The following is a 21,390-nucleotide window of genomic DNA, read 5'->3' on the forward strand; positions in this document are numbered from 1 at the left end:
TCTCTCCGGATGTCAAACCTGGTCCGGCAGAACTGAACACAAGCACCAGAGACACGTCAGAGCTACTCAGCCTACACACAGCTATTTACAGCCAAGCACTTTTACAGAGAGACACAGCCCCATTCTTCTTCATTGTATGGATGAATAGCTTAGAGATTGAGCAATATCTGTTTGAAATCATTTCCCTTCACATTCAAATACTGTACACCCTTAAATATAAAGGTTTCAAAAGGGATGCCATAGATAGAAGAACCATTTTTTGGACCTTTCAAGCAACGTTTCTTAAAAAAACACTTTAATGAAGAACCTTTTCTGGAATGGAAGGGTTACATGGATGTTAAATGGAGCCAATAAATAACCTTTGTTTTTAAGAGTGTACTTACAAATGTTCAGATACGAATCTCCAGCAACAGTCAGTGTTCACATTCTTCCTTTGGATGCACGTGTTCTCGTCATACTTCACCCACATTATGAAGACCTGTGGGCACACAATCTTTTTCCTGAAAATCTTGTCTTATCATCGGAACTCTGAAAACACAAGATATACATTTCATGTGTGAAAGCTGTTGGAGATTGAGATATCGCTGGCTCCTTTCTGTGGGAGATGCAGTCTTGTGATATGGGGTGAAAACAACATGTTTGTGGCGGTGTCCACAGGTGTTGTGTTGAGCGAGGGCACTGAGCCCACATCCACACACTGCACAACACTGAAGATAAGATACTTACAAACCATCTTAGGGCAAGACACACGATCACACTGAGACAATTTTCTGGAATGTTTTAAATATGCATTAACTAATTAAATATGCACTTATTTACATTTACATATGAACATTGGATAAAGCCAGTTTGAAAATTCCTGTTTGATGTTGTTGACACATTACAGTTGAAGGTTTTTAGATATCTCCTTTTATTACTGCATAAATTGGAAATTGCTGTCAACAGACAGAAATACATTTTTCATAATTTTTATAGAAATAAAATGTTATTCTGTACACTAGGCGAACGATATATGAACAAACCCCTCAGTAAAAATCTTCAGAATATCAGAGAAAAAATATCACTGCCTTTGAAGACATGTATTGTAATACGCACTTAAAGTCCCCCTGTGGTGAAAATCCAGCTTTTAATGTTGTTTATGTGTCTATGTGGTGTTTTTAATCTGCTTAAAGCATGTGTAAGTTCATAAGTCGACAGCATTGCTGAGTATTTCCTCCTTAAAACTGCAGTGAACCAAAGACAGTCTCAAAAACACGCTTTGAAATCGCTGGTGTTTCTGACGTCACACACTACCTTGTAACCAATCAGATCAACGTGTGATCGTCAACCAGTGGATCTCTGAGCTGAGCGAGTGAGTGGAGGCGGGGCTCATTTGCATATTCACAGAACCATGCATACTAAATGAGGCAAGGGTGTCAAGTTACATTCAAGATATTTTAAGACGTCATTTTGGTGATCAAAGATGAGTTTTAAGGGATAAAATGATTGACTACAGTGGGATTTGGAAGCAAAATTGCATGAAAAGACAATGGTTTTGCCTATAGTGTCTTGCCTTAAAGTAGATTTGACATTGGTAAAGTCCACATCCATGGTGCAAATCTGTTTTGCGGGCGTCGCTCTGGTGCTCGAGTCCCTCCTGCAATGCAAGCCTGTGGCTTCAAATCAGCATGAGCAACAACAACAAGTCATGATCGACTTCGAAAACACCACAAATCAAGAATGAATTTGCTTTGGCAGAAAAGCAGATATGTTTATTAAGCACTTTAATATGTCAGAAAATTCAGCTCAATATAATACAGGAAATTAAATTTCAAAATGTGAACATTTTCGATGTACACGGTCAGCTATTTACAATCAAACTTCTCTTTAAACGAACTCCAAGGCTCAGAACCGAAACAGCTGAACAAAAGGAGGAAAACAGATGGCTTGAGATTTCTGAATACTGTCCAGGGTTCATCTTCATCTTAAAAAGTGTCCTTGTCCCAGGCTTAGTAAAGTGCCTTTCTGTAATTCTTCAGAGGACAAGCTTTCTGATGCAGTTACACCCAATATGGCCTTTCTCATGGCAAACAGATGTCTGAAATCCAGTCCACACCCGCCCGGTCCTCCCTCCCCCACAGAGACCTTGTTTCTATCCTTTCTGGGTTTTAACTTTGGCTTGAGGAGTATACATTTCAAAAACCCTATCCTGAAATCGCAATATTACTGTGGTTTGCTGCTTGGCATGAGTAAAAAGCACAATGACCTTTCACTGACCTTATAATCAGAAGTCCCTGACATCGCCTGCACACACACACGAAACTACCCTCGATGCATTTTCTTCAGTCGCTGAGAACTCTGCATTTAGCACCAAACTCTGTAGTTAACGATACACGTCAGTTGTTTAAATATTCAATTATGTAAATAGAGGAAAACAAACAAACAAACAAAGACAGGTCCCACAGGGACTAAATAATGAAGCATGGTAAAGCCAGAGTTACTCTTCCTCAAGGGCATCAATAATGCTACAAATATAATATAGCGTTAAAATGACGGAATAAGACGTTTGTGGTTCGGGCCTGTGAAAAAAAATAATACAAAATAATTATAGCAGGCGACGCCAAAACATAGCACCATGATAATAGCAATACAGCACACATGGAAAAGGCTTTTTCTCCAAAATAAATATGTGCGAAGAGTAAACTAGGACTGGTTTCATAATTTTATGAGTGCACCGAATGACTAATGGAGACTTTAAGAGACTCAGACGTGAATATGACAGAAAGTTTGTGATATTTGTCAGAGGAAACAACGTACACCGGCGGCACATTGCTGTCAGTTGCACTTGTACAGGTCAAGACAAAACAAACAGAAACATTTACATTTCTTCTTTTAAAGTTAAAACAAACAAACAAAGCATTAAAAGGCAAAAAAAAAAAAAAAAACTAAATACAATTTAGATTTTTTTCAAAAAAGGAAAACAAAGAAAGAAAGTGCATCCACTGCCTATTAAATATTAATGCATTAAATTAAAAGCATCTGTGTGCATCGTGGTCACCACAAGAAGGCTGGAGCCTCGACAGGCACGAGTACTAGTTCGCATCACCGCTGGGCGACAATCCCCTCTTCAGTTCTTTCATTTTCCTTTCTTCTTGAGATGTCCCACAGAGAAATGCGAGAAATGGTTTCAGTTCTTTTGCGGATGAAAGCGTTCACTTTGGCACAGTCTCTTTCTGAATGACGAATAACGATTAAGACATCTGAAAAAGCATCAAAACTGCCCAGGTCAGGATTTGAGAAGTTATTGTCAAGGTTACAATATATATATATATATATATATATATATATATATATGAGTGGTTCTCAAACTTTTCAGGCCTAAGTAAGATTTTTTAGCAGCAAAGACCAGGTTATTTATAATATATATTCAATAACATTCAGCAATTATTATTGATTTGACTGCACTGACATTACTGGATGAGAACTGAACTGAATTGGATGATGGCATCACTGTTTTCTCCAGAGCTGAACCGAATCAACACTGACCCGACTTCAGCATCATTGATCATTATTTTCCTGTTCATTACTGTAAAGCTGCTTTGAATCAATCTGTATTGCACAGCGTTACCTTGCCGCACACAAACCATAGTTTGAGAACCACTAACATGCATAAATCAATAATTTTACTGTGGTTATCTTAGAGGCCACATGATGTTTACAGAAAAAAAAAAGAGAGAGAAAAGCTTTACACTCTACATCATTTATAAACATCACAATGCTATAAAAACTACAGAATTATAGCTTTATGTAAAAACACACTGTAAATCTGCATGACAATTTAATAATACTGTGAATGTAAGTTACAAATGTGCTTTAAGATACAAAATGGCCAATTGACATGCAAAAACTAAATTTATAAACGTCATGAACTCACCATTTATAACGGCGTCTCTTTTTTGCAGTTTATCCCAGGGTCCGATCCTTCAATCTGGAGCTGTAAGGCTTGTTTCAGGCTTAATTCCGTCTCCCCTATTGGGTAATTGTCCAGTAGGTCCTGGTGGCCCCTGCTGGGAACGGTTCTGGGGACCGAAACTCTCCCGAGAAAAACCTGGTTTCCCTGCAGGTGGTATTTGGGGTTGGTCATAATGCCGTTCCTCTTCTTCTCTGCACAGCTCTGGGCCTGAATGTAAAACTGCTCCTGCGATTGGACAGAATCTACAGTGTTGGATCTGCCCACTATAATCTTGCACTGAGGATCTTTAACTGCAATGCTGGACACTGGCTTATTCAGCACAAGGCTTTTATCAAACTGAGTCAGCTCATACTCAAGACCTTGTGAATAAGAACTATTCTTGCTTTTCTTCTTTTCACTCGATGTTCCCTTGTTCGAGCAGTTTTGGCCGTTCTTGGATGCTTTGGTGGACTTCAGGCCTGGCTTCACCTGGCTCCAGTCAAACTCGCTGGTTGGAGAGCCAGGCTGAGTGCCGACGGATCTCGTGGTTGAGGAGGGAGAAACGATGGATTGTCGACTACGACTGCGAGGCAGCGAATGCTGCTGGATCTGCTCAATGAAAGAAAGGGCATGGACGCTGTCAATGGGGACAGTTTGGGCTGTCGCAGTGGACGAGGTGGTCCTCAGCGAAGAGTTCTTTGAACTTTTGAGAGAGTTATTGGAGAGGGAGGACTTCTGCCGGTCCACTGTTGAGTCTGGAGACTCTGACGGTGAGCTGAAAGCATGAACAGGTCCGTTGGATTGTCCTCGTCCAGCATGAACATCACCAGCTCCCGTGCTTCCAGAGCTGCTGGACTTTATAGTGAGGGACTGGACTTTCCCTGCAACTGAAACTGGGATTTGTTGCTCCATAGTGTGGACCGGAGATGGGTTACAGCCATTGAGACTTGAGGCACCATATTTCTCCAAGAGTTTGATTATGGAGCTGTGACCACCTTTGGCTGCCACTCTCATGGCTGTGCGTCCAAATTGATCAGCGTGATTTGGATCCGCACCATGTTCTAGAAGAATCTGAACCGCGTCAATGTGCCCCTCCTGAGCGGCGATTCCCAGAGCTGTCGCACCCTGGTTGCATGTGTGGTCTACAACAGTGCCGTTTTCAATCAAGATCTGAACGATCTTTATGTGACCCTGCCAAGCTGCCGACTGGAGAGCAGATCGTTTCTCGTTATCACATGAGTTTACATCTGCGTGGTAGTTGATCAGCAACCTCACCATCTCTACGTGGCCTTGCCAACACGACACATGCAAAGCCGTTCTCCCTTCCATATCGCTGGCCTCAACATTGGCGCCATTTTCGAGGAAGTACTCCGCCATTGCCAGCTGATTCTCAAGTGCAAGGATGTATAGAGTTGGGCGACCGTCTGCATCCTTAAAGTCGATATCCGCCCCGTGGCTCAGCAACAACTCCACGATGTCTCTGTGTCCCTCTAGTGCGGCAACTCGGAGAGCATTTCTCCCATCATACCCTCTCTGGTCGATACATGACTTGTTCTCCACCAAGATATGTACACAATCGTAATGACCCTCTTGAGAAGACAGAATCAAAGGGATACGTCCATCATTGTCAATCTCTATGCAGCGGGCACCTTGTTCAATGAGAGCATCACACACTTGTCTGTGTCCCTCAAAAGAAGCCATGTGTAATGGCGTCCAGCCTGCGTCGTCTCTGTGGTTTTCATCCAGTCCTCTGTCCAGCAGAGTTCGAACAACCTCTACGTTCCCCTGTGCAGATGCTATGCTAAGCACAGTCCTGCCTTCGCTGTCGATACTGTCCACTGCGGCACCCCAAAAAAGCAGAGTATTGACAACAGAAGCGTGTCCCATAGACGCCGCAGCAAGCAAAGGTGTTCTCCCGTTGTTATCCGTATGATCGACATCCGCTCCTCCTTCTAGAAGCAGATCAACCACATCCACATGGCCTTCGTAGGCAGCCACTAGAAGTGGAGTCATGCAGTCTTTATCGCAGTGATCCACCTCAGCTCCCCGGTCGATCAGGAGGCTCACGACCGCGCCGTGGCCCTTACTTGCCGGCACGCAAAGAGCCGCGACCGAGAGCGCAGTCCTTCCATCAACATCCTCGTGGTTTACCTCAGCCCCATGATCCAACAAATGCTCAACAATTTCTCTGTGGCCCATGTATGCGGCAGCGATCAGCGCTGTTCGTCCTTCATTATCCGCCTTGTTGACTTCGGCTCCATGCTGAAGAAGGTTGAGGACTATATCTTCATGACCTCCCCAAGCGGCAGCTCTCAGGGCAGTTCTGCTGTCGGCGTCTGCGCAGTCCACTTTAGCTCCTGCATACAGGAGAGCAGACACAACTTCTGAGTGCCCTCCCCAAGCTGCAGACCTTAGAGCGGTCCAGCCATCATGATCCGTGTGATTAATGTTAGCGTCACACCCGATGAGACAGTTGACCACCTTGGTGTGGCCCTGTCTAGCAGACAGAGTAAGTGCAGTCTGTCCATGGTTGTCTGCCAACTCCATGTTGGCTCTTCTAGAGATAAGAAGGTTCACAACATCCAGATTCCCGCTGTACGCAGCATTGGCTAAAAGAGTTCTCCCGTTGGAGTCGGTCTGATTAACAGAAGCGCCGTTGTCTAGTAGAGTTCGAATAGAGTCCTCACGTTCCAAGGCCTGTTGCACAATGCATGAAGCATGGTCATCTTCATTGCTAACGTGAGCCCCAGCCTTGACAAGTAGTTGAAGCACCTCCTGTTCTTTAGGAATGGAAGTGGACAGGGAGTCTTTAGCAGGGGTGCCATTCCACACCATCCAAAGGGCGAGATTAAAGGGCTCGATCTGCAGGTTAGAGTTGATCAGGTGGTAGGCAAACTCCTGCACCTCAAGAGGTTTAAGCTGCTTTGCTCTGCACGTGTAACTCATAGCCATCATTCTGTGTCCTTCGGCTGCATTGCAAAGGTATTTTTGTGTGCAGTGCTTAACATCCAGGAGCCATTCGGCAAAGCTGTAGTGAAACAAGATCTTAGTACTGCCAAGTCCATTAATAAGCAGCTTGGAGAGAATGTCCATCTTCTTCTGAAAGTCCTCCATCGTCAAACTCATGTTTTTAGTCCAAACTGCATGATAGAGCTCCCTGACAGTCAGCGGCCTGCAAGCAGCCAGAATAACGTTCAAGATAGCCTGGACTTTAGCAAACTGCTTTCTGACAAACAGTCTCTGGCAGAGCCAAAGGTAAAGTCCATTCAGTGTTCCCGGGATGTCTCGAATTTCCCGCAGCATGATGAAGTTCTCAACCACTCCGTCAAGAACGCGCTCAAGGTACAAGAAGCAGCCGCTGCTCTTGATGTGGAGCTGGTTCAGCATCTCCGCGGTCTCCTTCGTGAGGTGCTGGCGTAGCGCCTCCTCCTGGTCTAGCCGGTGGAGGATGTATTGCTGCACATCTTTTACGATGTAGGCCTTTCGTAGGTCATCTAGGCTGATCTTTCGGAATCCTACAGAGAGGACAGAGACAAAGGGCGATTAGTTTGGCTTGAAGTCTGTACATTGCTAGTTGTCACATTTGATCACGGTGAGGTTTACACATATATTACTCAGTAAGCTGATAGCTGTTGATTGCTTTGACTATCAGTCTGAGAACTTGGCATACATTGTGGATAAAGTAATAGCAGAATTTTAGAAAACTGGGTCACAACTCTGAGCAGACAACACTGACTTTTCATATTTGATCTGGTGGGGTCAACTGACCTCGGGGTACGATTGTGTATTTGCATTTATTTATTTATGAGTTGCTGATCTGTTATTTACTTACGTTTATAGATGGTTTTAACCGGACCTCAGTAGTAATTTCGTCCCAGATCATGTACCATGTTTTTGGAATGACAATAAAATCCTTGAAACCTTAATAGGTATATGTTAAAAAATAGAGTTTGAATACCCTTTTTGGCTCCTAAGTTGCAGAATATATACAAATAAACGAGATAAAAGACCTTCAGAAGCTAAGATACCTATATGTATAGTTCCCACAAGACAATACAAATTTTAAATTATTCATCCTGTTTACAAAAGTTTCCATCTGCTTGGTTCCTAGTGTGTCTTCTTGAGCATCAAGAATCAAGTTTTTTTTGTGTCCCTCATTTGTCCTCAATGTGAAATGCTCAAATATGTAGAAAACCAAAGCAACATGCATGAGGAATTTTTTTTAAAGAATAGTGGGCAGCTTCACAACTCAGGACAAAGCAGCGACTCACAACTATGACAAAACATACAAACAGTCATTGATCCACACCATCAAATATAATAAAAAATAAGATGATTATGTCAATTCAACTATTATTTTGCCTTGTGGAATATATGTAAATATCTGTTATGGCAAAAAGCCTCATCAGGCCAATACTAAATATAAAACAAAATGCATTTTTAAATGGAAAACATCTTGCAGATACCACAAGAGGAATGCAAACTTTCTTTTCACACACACACACACACACACACACACACACACACACACACACACACACACACACACACACACACACACACACACACACACACACACACACACACACACACACACACACACACACCTTCATCACCTTGCAAAATATACAAAACTAAAGGCCAGAAGTGACATATTTTTCCTGCAGAAAAGATGAGTGGAATTTGCTTTGTTTTCTCTAGAAAATAAAACAAGAAGTGTAATGATTCCTGTGGCAGAACTAGGTCACATCTGCAACTTCACACAGTTTGAGGTCCGCAACAAGAGTTGCACGTAAACTGTAAAGAGATTTTGCAGAATAAAACAAGGCAGAACTTAAGAGTTTTACAAACAAGCTCTTATGCCAACAGATGTCAACAGCTTAGGCATTCTGCTTCAGATAAGTGCAAATTCCATAGTTTTATCTGGGTCGGCATGCCTGTTTAACAAGGGCCCGAAGGGCAGATCAGGAATTGTATGCAAAGTTTTTATTTACAGTTCCCATGGACTCAAGAGGTCAAAGGAAAAAACATGAACTCCTCTAAGGTCGTTCACATACATACGTCTTAGCCCTACTGGTGGGAGAGCAGCTAAACATTTCTTTCCATGTAATTTGATTGGTCGCTCACTCATGCAATCTATACAAGTCTATTTTCTATGGGAAAGAGGATAAAAACAGGCCTTCCTCCTCTCTGAAAGGAGTGTGTTTAAAACAAGTAAATACAATATACTTCAAGACAAGCCCCAGAAAAGTGTTTCAGACAAACATACACAAAAAAACAAAAAAAAACAGAATACAGATTACATCTTTCCTGGCCAGTCCCTTAGTGTTTGAAAAGCTCACAAAACCCCTTTGAATGAGATTATATAACGTCCATCTTTCTGAAAGGGCTCAGGAGTTATTTTCTTTGTCTTTGGTGCTTAAGGCCCGAGGCTGCCGTCAACAGCTGAGGTTTCCCAAATAAAACCTGTGTGAAATTTAAACCGGAGCCTGAATGACAACAGAGGCACACCTGTGGACATTCATCCCGCCTTCCATGCCCATCCTTTCTTCTTCCTCTCCTTCATACCATTGGCTTTCAATATCCAGTTATTTCATAACATTTAGATCTAGTTTACCTTTCACAATAACCAGGCTAGTCAAAAGCATGCAGGTTACAACCCATGTTCCCGCTCTGAGCCCCGGCCCGGCTGAGGTTTGTTCTTGTCATTAGTGGACTAACTGACCCAGACCTTCACCCTGCCATTATAAACACACAGCCGTCTCCATGCCTTGAGCTCGTGCGACTCCAGATGAAGGAAATAGAAAGGCTGGAAGAGGAAGGGGCCTTGTATGGGGACTAAAAGTGGGGCAGTGGAATAGATGACCCAAATATGTTATTTGGCCAGCAGGCCTGCATGTAACTAACTCGTCTATTTAAGTAGGTTGTTGGGTTTGGAAAACTGCCACCGGTTTAAGAGTTCACAGGGTTTAGAATACGGATAACAAATTACTGTCTATCTAGTAAATACTGGAGTCATTTCAAGAGTTCAGAACATATCCAAGATTTAGCCTCGTTTCGTCTTCTAAAAATGTTTTATAGCACCTCTATCTTTATGTTTTCAGCATCCTACCAAACACATGTACACGGCGGGAGGTCGAGAGAAGCCCTGCACTGTCAGATCGGGCACCGGATCCTGGTTTACACAGAAGAAAAGGTGGTTCTGCGACAGATTCTTCTTCTAATTTATTATTAATACTTTATACAAATCAATACAACAATACTATACTGCATATATGTAAGAATTGATTGCTATATTTCAATGTTGCTTTGGCACCTCACGATCTGATTACGGAAATCACTATCCAATTCTATCCAAATATATTGATATATATATTTTTATAATAATTCATTAGTTTTGCAACTTTGAATATCACATTTATTTGTGAATTTTTATTAAATTACTTAAAAGTACTTTTTAAAATAATAATAAATCAAATTGTATGTTAAGTATTAGGTGTGCAACAATACAAATGTCACAATTCGGCTTGATACACCATCTCATGATACACTAATCTCACAATACTTTGAACAAAATGGAGTTGAAATTATTTATATGGTAAACAATTAACAAAAAGTACTGAACAATGAAATCTGGATTGGACTTGAATAGGCTCTGATTTGGGTTTCTCCTCTATGTACAGGGCAATGGTGACAGGAATAGAAATATTAATTGTTCAACTTAGGTAAAAATATCGAATTATGTTAGACACATTTACAGTCTATGACTACACACATTCAAAAAGTTTTAAATATTGTATTTTATTAAATAACGTTTAATAAGAATTAATAAAAATGGAAGCTCAAATGTGTGACCTTCTGGGTTTCTTAATTTTGGGTACAAAATATATTGCAATACTAAAATGCAACAATATGTAGTGCCATGATATATTGTTACACCGTTAATTAAGAACCTGTAACTAAATACAGCCTGAAAACATCCAAGCAAATGTACGGTAGTAAAAGGGAACACAGACATGCATTAAAAGCAATAAACAAAAAGTGTTTCCAGACAAGCACAGCGAGAGATTATTGCTGTAGCTAATGCAGATCTACTTGAACATATCAGATGTTTTGTCCTGTCATAATACATTAATTTTACATAATAAAAGCATTGAGTGCATTTATCCGTTCACACAGAGTTCAGTGTATTTGTCCCCTGTGGACGGCAGGTCAGAAGCTCTCCGACACCTGCTGATGAACAGACACGCTGCTGTTATATTCACACCGAGGCTCGGGAGACGCTGCAGGCGCTTAGACACGAAACTGGATCTTCAAGCATAAATGAATTCAATCAATCATACGACAGAACCTCAGACAGGTGTGCTTGCGTAAGGAGTGGCCATTGTGAGCAGCACTTGGGTGTGTGAACCGTCATATGCACATAATAGAGATACAGCGCGGGTTCCCGGAGGAAATAAAAAATCAGGGTTCGGACAGACACTGTCAAATGAAATTCCAGGATTTTCAAGCACTAATTACAATCAGAGATCTCTTATCAAACAATATCTTAGTTGTCTTTAAAATTCTAAAAAAGGTAAATAGATAAACAAAAACAAAACAAAACGGTACAAATAAAGTGCAACACAAACAATGACTGCGGTAACTTTAACCATTGAAAGGATACTATGACAAAGATATCGCTTTCAATATTAAAACTGTTTTTTTTTCTCCCATGAATATCTGATTGACCTGAAGAATGAAAGATGGATCATATACTTGTATATTTATATGAGCAATATCACACGCATAGCCATGTGAAAGGGCTCTTGCTAGATCAGTGTTGATTCTGTGTGAAAAGATTGTTTTATCAATAAAATTAAACACTAATTTCACATATATTGTCTTTCAATAATTCAAGCCTTTTCATAAATAAGGCCGTTTTCAAGGGTTTTCCAGGACTTGAATTTCAAAACATCAAATTCAATCACTTTAAGCACTTTGTATGAACACTGTCAAATGAGATCAACGGCTCCAAATGGTCTGCAGTGAGATCAAACTTTTCCTCCAGCTTCTCAGATGTTTCTCCAGGGAAACAAAAAAAAACTCTTTAATCTCACATGAGTTTCAATAATGTCTCAATTTATGCTCTAAAGATATTGTTTATATTCTCCTGAAGCATGTTAGGAGAAACATCAGTGACACGGTTCATCAACTATGAAACAAATGCAATATTTAGCTCTACAGAAGACAATGGTGTCATTCTCCAGCTCATATCAATGTTGATTCAATTTACTTCAATAACAATGTTGCAAAGTTAGAGTCATTAATCAGCTCAATCGAGTTACAATGTCGTTCTAATTTGAAACTGTCAGTGCAGTTAAATCAATAATAACACATGTCTTTTAGACCCTGAGAACAGGTTATGCTTCAACTGTGACTGTAAACTGCATTAAATAAAGTACAGCCGACAGGAAGAGTCAACATTATGGGCAAATGCATCAGATTATCATTAGATCAGTCGATGCCCAAAACGATCATTAGTTGAGAGGACGTTTCTGAGATCATCTGGGGTCGATTTGGCCTTTCCAGTCCGTGGTGACCGTCAGATGTTAAACCCTAAACCCCACGCACATGTGTCTCTTGATTGCTCTCTGTACATGCGGTGAGGTTTCTGCATGAATGAAACACCGCTCGCCCTCGATCGCCCCACACGAGCTCGTCTGCTGCTCCGCGTTTGTAATTATGTGAGTTGAGCTCTTCCCAAAGGAGAGCAAAGTTTCCTAAAAATACACTTGAATCAGCAAACTTCCCAAACACAAGCAATTCAAAGATCAAGTGTGTGTGTGTTCTGATCCAAATGAGTGTTTCAGCAGTGAGTGTGCGTTTGGTGTGTGTCGAGTCAGAGGAGAGAGAGATCTTAAATCATTATGTACAAACATTAAATCATGTACGGACATGTTCTCTGCTGCAGATGAGATGAAAGACTGTTGCTCTATTGTTGAACTGGATGCAATAGTATGATATCATAGATATTAGTTTACTTAAAAGTGCCCCTATTAAGCTACTTTAAAGGCTACTGATGTTGTTTTGGCATCTCCTACAACAGGTTCACATTCATCCAAGGTCAAGATCAGCTCTTTCCTCTCTGTGTCTGAAACGCTTCTAAGCCCCGCCTCTCTGAGAGCTCCTCTGCTCTGATTGGTCAGAAAGCAAACGCTCATTATCATATCTGAATCTCAGCTCTTGATCTCAGTGATACGAACAGTAACGATGGCGTGGGTTTCACCGTATCAATCTCAGAAAACAGCGTCTTCTCCACATGAACAACACGAACCAAACTCTTCCAGTCTCAGATACACTACAGTGTTTGAGGGCGGAGCTAAGAGTCGCTGCTCAGCCAATCAAGACCACAGCCTGGCATTATGCTAATTTGTTACACACCTACATAGAAAGTGAGACTGAATTCCTGACGACTCGTTTCAGTTCAGAATTACTTCTTTCTTTTTGGAGAGAAAAACGACATTTATCTGCATTTTTACACTCACAAACAGCTTTAAAGGGGAAATGAAGCAGTCAATCAAGTTTACATGATTTACAAGATGGATTTCCACTTTAATCAACAATTATATAAGAAACATGACAAATGTAAACATATAAAAGAAAAAAAAAGAAAAACCGTTATATCTTTTGCTGCCAGGGCGCTGCCATTGTGTGCAGTATTCTAAAGTGTGACGTCACGGGGTTGGTTGGCTTTAATAAACCTGGCTGAATGTATTAATATCACGACGTCAAACTGTCTACACCACGGAGTTTTGACCGCGAACAACTAACGTTAGGTACAGTCATTATTAGCTAACAGCTGTAAGCATGAACTAGCTAACACTAACTTAGTGTTTAGCTAACATTAGTGGAGTTTATTAGTACCAGACAAAAGACGACGTCTAACGTTAACGTTATGTTAACAAACTGCACATGGAAACATTGTTCGCGATGTCTGCCATCATATTCATGTCTCTTGTCAACAACACCATGTAAGTTAGCATGTATTAATATATATGCATTTGAGCTGATACGGCGTGGGAACCGAGCAGTGGTAAGTTACGTTGTTATGTCGAACAGCCGGTGGTGGTTTTGGGCATGGTTTTGGGCGAAGAGCGGGTTGGTAAGTTGCAACGCGTGTGGCTGTTGTAATGCGATGCCCACCGTGTCAGAGTCCATCTGCTGTATAACGTTAACATGTTAGACTTCATTAGTTGTTCGCGAATCGCGGTCAAAACTCCGTGGTGTAGACAGTTTGACGTCGTGATATTAATACATTCAGCCAGGTTTATTAAAGCCAACCAACCCCGTGACGTCACACTTTAGAATACTGCACACAATGGCAGCGCCCTGGCAGCAAAAGATAAAACGTTTTTTCTTTTTTTTCTTTTATATGTTTACATTTGTCATGTTTCTTATATAATTGTTGATTAAAGTGGAAATCCATCTTGTAAATCATGTAAACTTGATTGACTGCTTCATTTCCCCTTTAATACACTGCATGAAAAAGCATAATAGGACACTTAAGCTTTACTTACTCTACACAATTTCTCATTGCATGATTTTACTGTTGTGTGTTCAACACAAGTGAAGCTCTATCGTCAGCAATAAAGAAGACACTTTCAAATTATTATAAATATAATGATACATTTTTAATTATTATAAAATTAATGTTCATCTTTTATTTGAATTTAGCCTTCATACAAACAAGAAATGTGAAATCACCGTCAAATAAACAAGAATCTCCACTTTAATATCTTTAACTCTAAACAATAACAATAGGCTGATTATTATATTATTCTTATAGACTGAAACAAAAGTGCTTCAGCCAGGATAAACAATATAAAAAGTGCTGCCGAAAACAGAAAAAAAGAGATCAGCCAATCAGGAGACAGGATTCTCCTCAGCGCGATGACAGCTCAAGGTACGGGATGTTTGCAGGAAAGACGGCGACACACACACTTCCTGATCTTTCACTCAGTGTGAAGCAGGAGCTCAAATGCACATATATATTTTCAGTGCATGAATTATTGTGCAACTTTTCTCATTTGCTCTTATAATGCGGGAAACTCCCGCAAACATTGCTCATCTTTCGCTCATTTGCTCATCTTTCAGGACATTTTACTACATTGTCACTTGCCTTAATATTGCGCTCTGTGAACTGATCAGCGCACAGAATATGAAGAATACGAAACACCTCAGGAGTCAGCTGTCAAAAACGGGCCTAAACCAGCACAAAAACACACAAACCAGCTCAAAAACACACAAACCAGCTCAAAAACACACACAAACCAGCTCAAAAACACACACAAACCAGCTCAAAAACACACAAACCAGCACAAAAACACACAAACCAGCTCAAAAACACACAAACCAGCACGAAAACACACAAACCAGCACAAAAACACACAAACCAGCTCAAAAACACACAAACCAGCTCAAAAACACACACAAACCAGCACAAACACACACAAACCAGCTCAAAAACACACACAAACCAGCACAAAAACACACAAACCAGCTCAAAAACACACAAACCAGCTCAAAAACACACACAAACCAGCACAAAAACACACAAACAGCACAAAAACACACAAACCAGCTCAAAAACACACACAAACCAGCTCAAAAACACACACAAACCAGCTCAAAAACACACAAACCAGCTCAAAAACACACAAACCAGCACAAAAACACACTCAGTAATCGACAAAACCACAGAAAATCTACATTATTTTTTGTCAACATCGCACAACCCTACTTCAAACTCGTTTAAACCGGCAGCAGAGCAACTCATATGACGGTTCTGCACTATTTCCCACAGATTAACCTTTGACCCCCGAACCCCGTGGCCATGGGAACAGCACAGAGGTCACAGAGGTCGGCCCCTCACACCCAAACACTGCTAACGGTCAAATGTGTTAATGAGTAAGTGTGCGCATGTCGAAAGTGCAGGTGCATCTCTAGCGCTGACTCTGAACATCTCAATATGTGTTAGCCAATCACAACGTCAGACTCTCTAGAGACCCGCTTTATTCATTCATTTATTAAGACAGATTGTATTTATTTGGTTACCATGCTACATATGACATGATCGAGGCTATACATGTGTGTTTTGTTTGTTTTATTATTTTATTTTATTAATGCTTTTGCAACATTGTGATGCACAGTCATGCTAATAAAGCTCATTTGAAATTTAAAATCTGCCGATTTCATCCAGGAAGTAGTTCTGAGATGTTTCTAGCTAATATTAACAGCCTTACATTAGTGGATGATAGAATAATGAGCACAATAAGAGTGAATAAAGAGTGAATTCTGCAGCGATGCTGGTGTTCATACTCTGTGGTTTAATGCGTCTGATTTTAATGCGGAACACGAACCACTTCAGGCTCTCAGTTGATCTTCTGGTCTGAGGTCAGTGTTTACTGGTCTCTGATGTTTACTGTGTGCCGCCACACACACACACACACACACACGGACAGAGTGTATTTTTACTACCGTTTGACCTGGATTCTGAAAACCTGCCACCTGTTCCTGTGCTAAGACACACACACACACACACACTCCTGTTCACAAATATAACAAACAAGAAAACCCTCAATAATTCTTCTCACATGATGTCACAGTATCTCAGCATCACAAACACACAGCAACATGAACTGACTGAATATCACAACACTAATATGTGCTTGAGCAATTAAATAGCTTGTGGTTTGCAAACATCATGAACGCGCAGCATATGACAACGTGTTCTATAAAAACATGCAGCTTTCAAAACTCAAAACTACAGAACAAAAAAAGAGCATTTACTGAAACAAAACTGCAAAAACATCTCGTCCGAGAATCTGACATCACAACCTTGAGCACATTAACATTTAATTATATAATAATGAGCCACATTTATGCATCAATGCCACATGTAAATATCTCAACGTCCACAAACACTGCAGATTGTCAGTTCACCTATTAGTGCGTAATCTTGTCCTCTACACACAGTTTAGTTGTAGTGCCATGCCAGATTCTATATTTATTTTCATGGCAAAATATTTTATATTAATATAATATAAAAAAATATATCAAAAACAAAAAACTTATAGATAAATCTCTTTCTAAAAAAGAAAAAAATGCCACAAAAGTGTAAAAATGTACAAAAAAGTGAAGAAACGTCGGAGTGAGAAAGTCACAGGACAGATTTAACAAACTCTGTCAATGAGGGATTTTGTTTCAGACGGTTATGAGACAGAATCCATACGGCCAAAACAAGCAGCAGCGTTTATCTGTCCTCACACACACACACTCACTGTCTTTCTGCTCATTAGAAATATTCAACACATCTGGAGCTGATTTCCTGCTGCAGGCGCTGAGAAACTCATCCAGTCTGAACACACACAACTGCACTCTCCTTCAGAGCGCTGGGACATATTATTATTATTAAAATTAACACATTACAATACTGTATTTAGGGATGCACCGAAAAATTCTGGATGCACTTGGCTGAAAACCAAAACTGAAAATAAATTTTTAAAAATAATTATTTTTATTTCAAAATTATTGTTAATTGTATTGTTATTAGACTTTTAAATTAAATGCAATACTTTTACTGAATCTGAATTAAAAAACTACAAGCCAAAAAACACTTTTTTATAGTAACACAACAGTTGGACAGAAAATATAGCCCTATATTAAAATATTATTAAATATCATTATATCAATATCACCTTTTTTCTCTTTCGGCCAAAAACCGAAAATGCCATTTTTGGAAATTTCGGTGCATCCCTAATTGTATTTGTCCTGAAAAACAAAGTAACCCATTATGTTACATTTTTAAGGAAAGTACCACACAGGACTGGGTGGAAAATATTAATTTCTCGATTTGAATCAATTCTCATTTTGATGAACCGATATTGATTCATAAATCCCAAGAATCGAACTTTTAGTCTGTGCAGTTTTCAGAAGTTCTCTAAACATCTTTTGTAGCTCCAGCCAAACAATAATCACAATAATTGCTGTGCTTTGATGCTTTTGATTTGAAACATATCTCAGCTCTTAAATGTGTTTTTGAAGCGATCATCTCTTCCTCTTCACTACTGGTTACAGCAGCAAATACACATGATGAACATCAGAAGGAATGTTGAAAGATACAGAATAACTTCCTGAAATCATTCATGTCTCGTATAATCGTTAATGATAAAAAGGAACAGCTGAATAGAAGCGTGGTGAGAGCTGGTCACCTGTGAAGAGTTTGGTGATGTGTTTGTTCTGCCGGCGCGCGGAGCAGATTAGCAGGAGCCACGGCGGGAACAGCTCGTGATGGGCCGCCAGAAGCTCAGCGATGTTCTCGGATGTTTTCTGCTCTCGGTCTCGGGTCAGACAGCCCTCGTCCACCGAGTCCACCAGCACCAGCAAAGCCTGAGCAGGAGCCTTGCAGCTCAGCAGCGGCAGCAACACACACCTGACACACACACACACACACACACACACAGGTGAACAAATATTCATCAAATATTCTCTGTAACATTTAATGTTTTTTAAGTACCATTTTTTAATGGGGTTTAAAGGAATACTCCACCGTCTTTTCATATTAAACTATGTTATTCCCTTAACTAAGACGAGTTGATACATACCTCTCTCGTCTCAGTGCGTGCACTCAATCGCTCTGGCGCGCGGCGAAACTTTGTTCACTCAGTTCATTCAATACGGGCCAAGCAGAGAAGCTACCAAACACCTCCACGGTTTCCCTATTTAAACACAGTTACTCGCGTAGTGTAACTCGACCTAGGACGGTGACACAAAACAAAGCGCTTTTCTAAGCGTGTAAAATGGATAACTATATTGTATGGCGGAATACCATAGCAAGTGCTTGTAAGCACTTCGTCTTGGCGGAGTAATATCTTCACCAGAGGGAGCGGGGGCCGGTGAGAGGATTTTTCACGAGTGAAGATATTACTCCGCCAAGTCGAAGTGCTCATAAGCACTTGCTATGGTATTCCGCCATACAATATATTTATCCATTTTACACGCTTAGAAAAGCGCTTTGTTTTGTGTCACCGTCCTAGGTCGAGTTACACTACGCGAGTAACTGTGTTTAAATAGGGAAACCGTGGAGGTGTTTGGTAGCTTCTCTGCTTGGCCCGTATTGAATGAACTGAGTGAACAAAGTTTCGCCGCGCGCCAGAGCGATTGAGTGCACGCACTGAGACGAGAGAGGTATGTATCAACTCGTCTTAGTTAAGGGAATAACATAGTTTAATATGAAAAGACGGTGGAGTATTCCTTTAAAAGTCTCAGCAAGTCATTTGTCAGAGTGATTCAGTTATGAAAAATTAAATTCTATGTTTTCAAGTTTTAATTGATCTGGATTCCGTTTTAATGGTTCAATAAAAACATAATAAAGAAAAAGTACATCTAATCAATTGAATTCATAAAAACTTTATTATATTTTTATAAAACTATATTAAATTAAGCACTTTGCATTTCAATTTTAACAATAATAGGACCCTATGAAATGTTTTATTAATTCAGAAAGTTTGCTTTAATTTTTCACAATTCCATTTTTAATGATTAAATACAAATTTATTATCGAAAAACAAAACTAACAATTTACACAATCTTTTAAAATGCTGTCAAATTTAGCAATTATTTTTTTTGTGCTGCACTACAAAAGTTTACAGTTTAAATAAAAGCATGGATGAAAAAAAAAATGTGTGAAATTAATTTAAAAAAAAGATATATATTACTTTATTACTTCTGCTTTACTAGAGTAATATGTCATTTTTCACAATTTTGTCACAATTTCTCCAAGTTAAACCAGACTTTTATTTTGGCGGGTTGCAGTGAGATCTTTGATTTTGCTTTCTCAGATGAAATGCTGAAATGTTGACATTCATTGACAAATGTTGAATATTCACACACATATCGCCATTTGATTGACAAACCCTACGTTTGCTTTATCCAAAATCTGCCTAATCCCATGATTCCTTCAGTTCAGTCCCTCATTTTGATTGTATTGTGCGATTCCACCTGTGTTTTCTGCCAAGCCACAGGATAAGTAGTGAGTGTGTGAGTGCATAACACAGTTCTTTGAATAATCAGACAGGAGTGTGTTTCCCAAAGTTCCCAACAAAGATCAATGGAACTTCTGACCAAAAGTTGCTTCTGGGAAACATCAAAGCGTGCGATTACACCGCGTCTCTCTCCAGCGAGCACACTCTGACAGCTGTGTGTCCACAGCACACAAGAAGCACTTTAAACCAGTTTAAATACATCGAGTTTAATTATAAACGGGATGATTTATGCAGATTGAGGGTAGCACAGACTGTTTCAGAATATAATGCACTCTCTTCCATCAGCTTTCAGTCTGTCCTCTCCATTCCAGTCCATTTCTGTCGTCATATCACACACAGTCCAGTCTCGTTTGCTTTAAATGTGTGTGAGATCTCATCCGTCTCTAAACCATAATCATCTGCCTCATCATTCTAATATCTGACGAACGCTTGAGACGACACGAGTCTGAATCTGAGTCTCACTGTGAACCGCGATCTCCGCCCACGTCACACACACTAACAGAGTGTGTTTGTGCATGCGTGTGTGTGTGGGTGCATGGCCTGAAATCTCCCAGAATGCACTACAGCAGAGAAACACAAGCAGACTGTCACTGCATCAGTGACACACATCATCAAAAAATAGTAATTAGGCTTGTCATTATAGCAAATTGTTATAAACAAAACCTCACAGGTTTCATAATCCTCATGATGAACACAATACAAGATCATCACTACAACCTACAGCGACTATACGATATATATATATAACTATACGCATATCGAACTTTACCTGCACACATATAGTGTTTGTCAGTTTACGTCAGTACACTCGCGTGATGTCATATAAACAGCAAATCTTCCAATAATATTCTTATTGCACAAATCTGCTAAATGTGACTATAAGGCATAAGATATTAAGATATAAACATGATCATGATTTTGAAATGATCTGTATTGTGAAATGCACTATGCAAATAAAACTGACTTGACAACAACTAATACGGTCTAATGCTAATATTAGATACGGTCTAATGCTGATACAGACTCATACTGGCATGTGCTAATGTGTGCATATCCAAAACACAAACGTGTGAATCATAAACTGATGCCTGAATAAAAAGACACAGATTAAATCAAATCCAAACTAGCAAAGCGACCCCGCAGTGTTCACGCATCATAATCAATGACATGATTGCTCACGAAGGCACAACGAGCCCTGACATCAGCAGCTGTTCAGAGGAAGAGTGTGTGTGTGTGTGTGTGTGTGTCCTGTGTAAATGATGTCTGAAGCATCGAGTAAAACTGCTGAGTCATCTCTCAGAGACCGAGATCCGCATGGTCATCCTTCATCAGCTCAAGCCCTCGACACACACTCTACACACACACTCACTGTCC

At 40.1% G+C, this 21,390-nt stretch overlaps 1 protein-coding gene across 1 annotated transcript in view; it reads right to left on the bottom strand.

Moving 5' to 3' along the window:
* Positions 1 to 1,727: 1,727 nt before the first annotated feature.
* ankrd50 (ankyrin repeat domain 50) overlaps positions 1,728 to 21,390 on the bottom strand; it is a 25,388-nt gene continuing 5,725 nt past the window's right edge. Inside the window, exons 3-5 of the mRNA XM_081382515.1 lie at positions 18,184 to 18,404; positions 3,914 to 7,446; positions 1,728 to 3,239 (exon numbers count right to left, since the gene is read on the bottom strand). Of these exons, the coding sequence (XP_081238641.1) occupies positions 3,917 to 7,446; positions 18,184 to 18,404 (3,751 nt within the window). The 3' untranslated portion in view covers positions 1,728 to 3,239; positions 3,914 to 3,916. The remainder of the gene's footprint in view (positions 3,240 to 3,913; positions 7,447 to 18,183; positions 18,405 to 21,390) is intronic.

This window comes from Scardinius erythrophthalmus, assembly GCF_964197995.2.
Source record: "Scardinius erythrophthalmus genome assembly, chromosome: 13".
In the NCBI taxonomy this organism is placed as follows: domain Eukaryota; kingdom Metazoa; phylum Chordata; class Actinopteri; order Cypriniformes; family Leuciscidae; genus Scardinius; species Scardinius erythrophthalmus.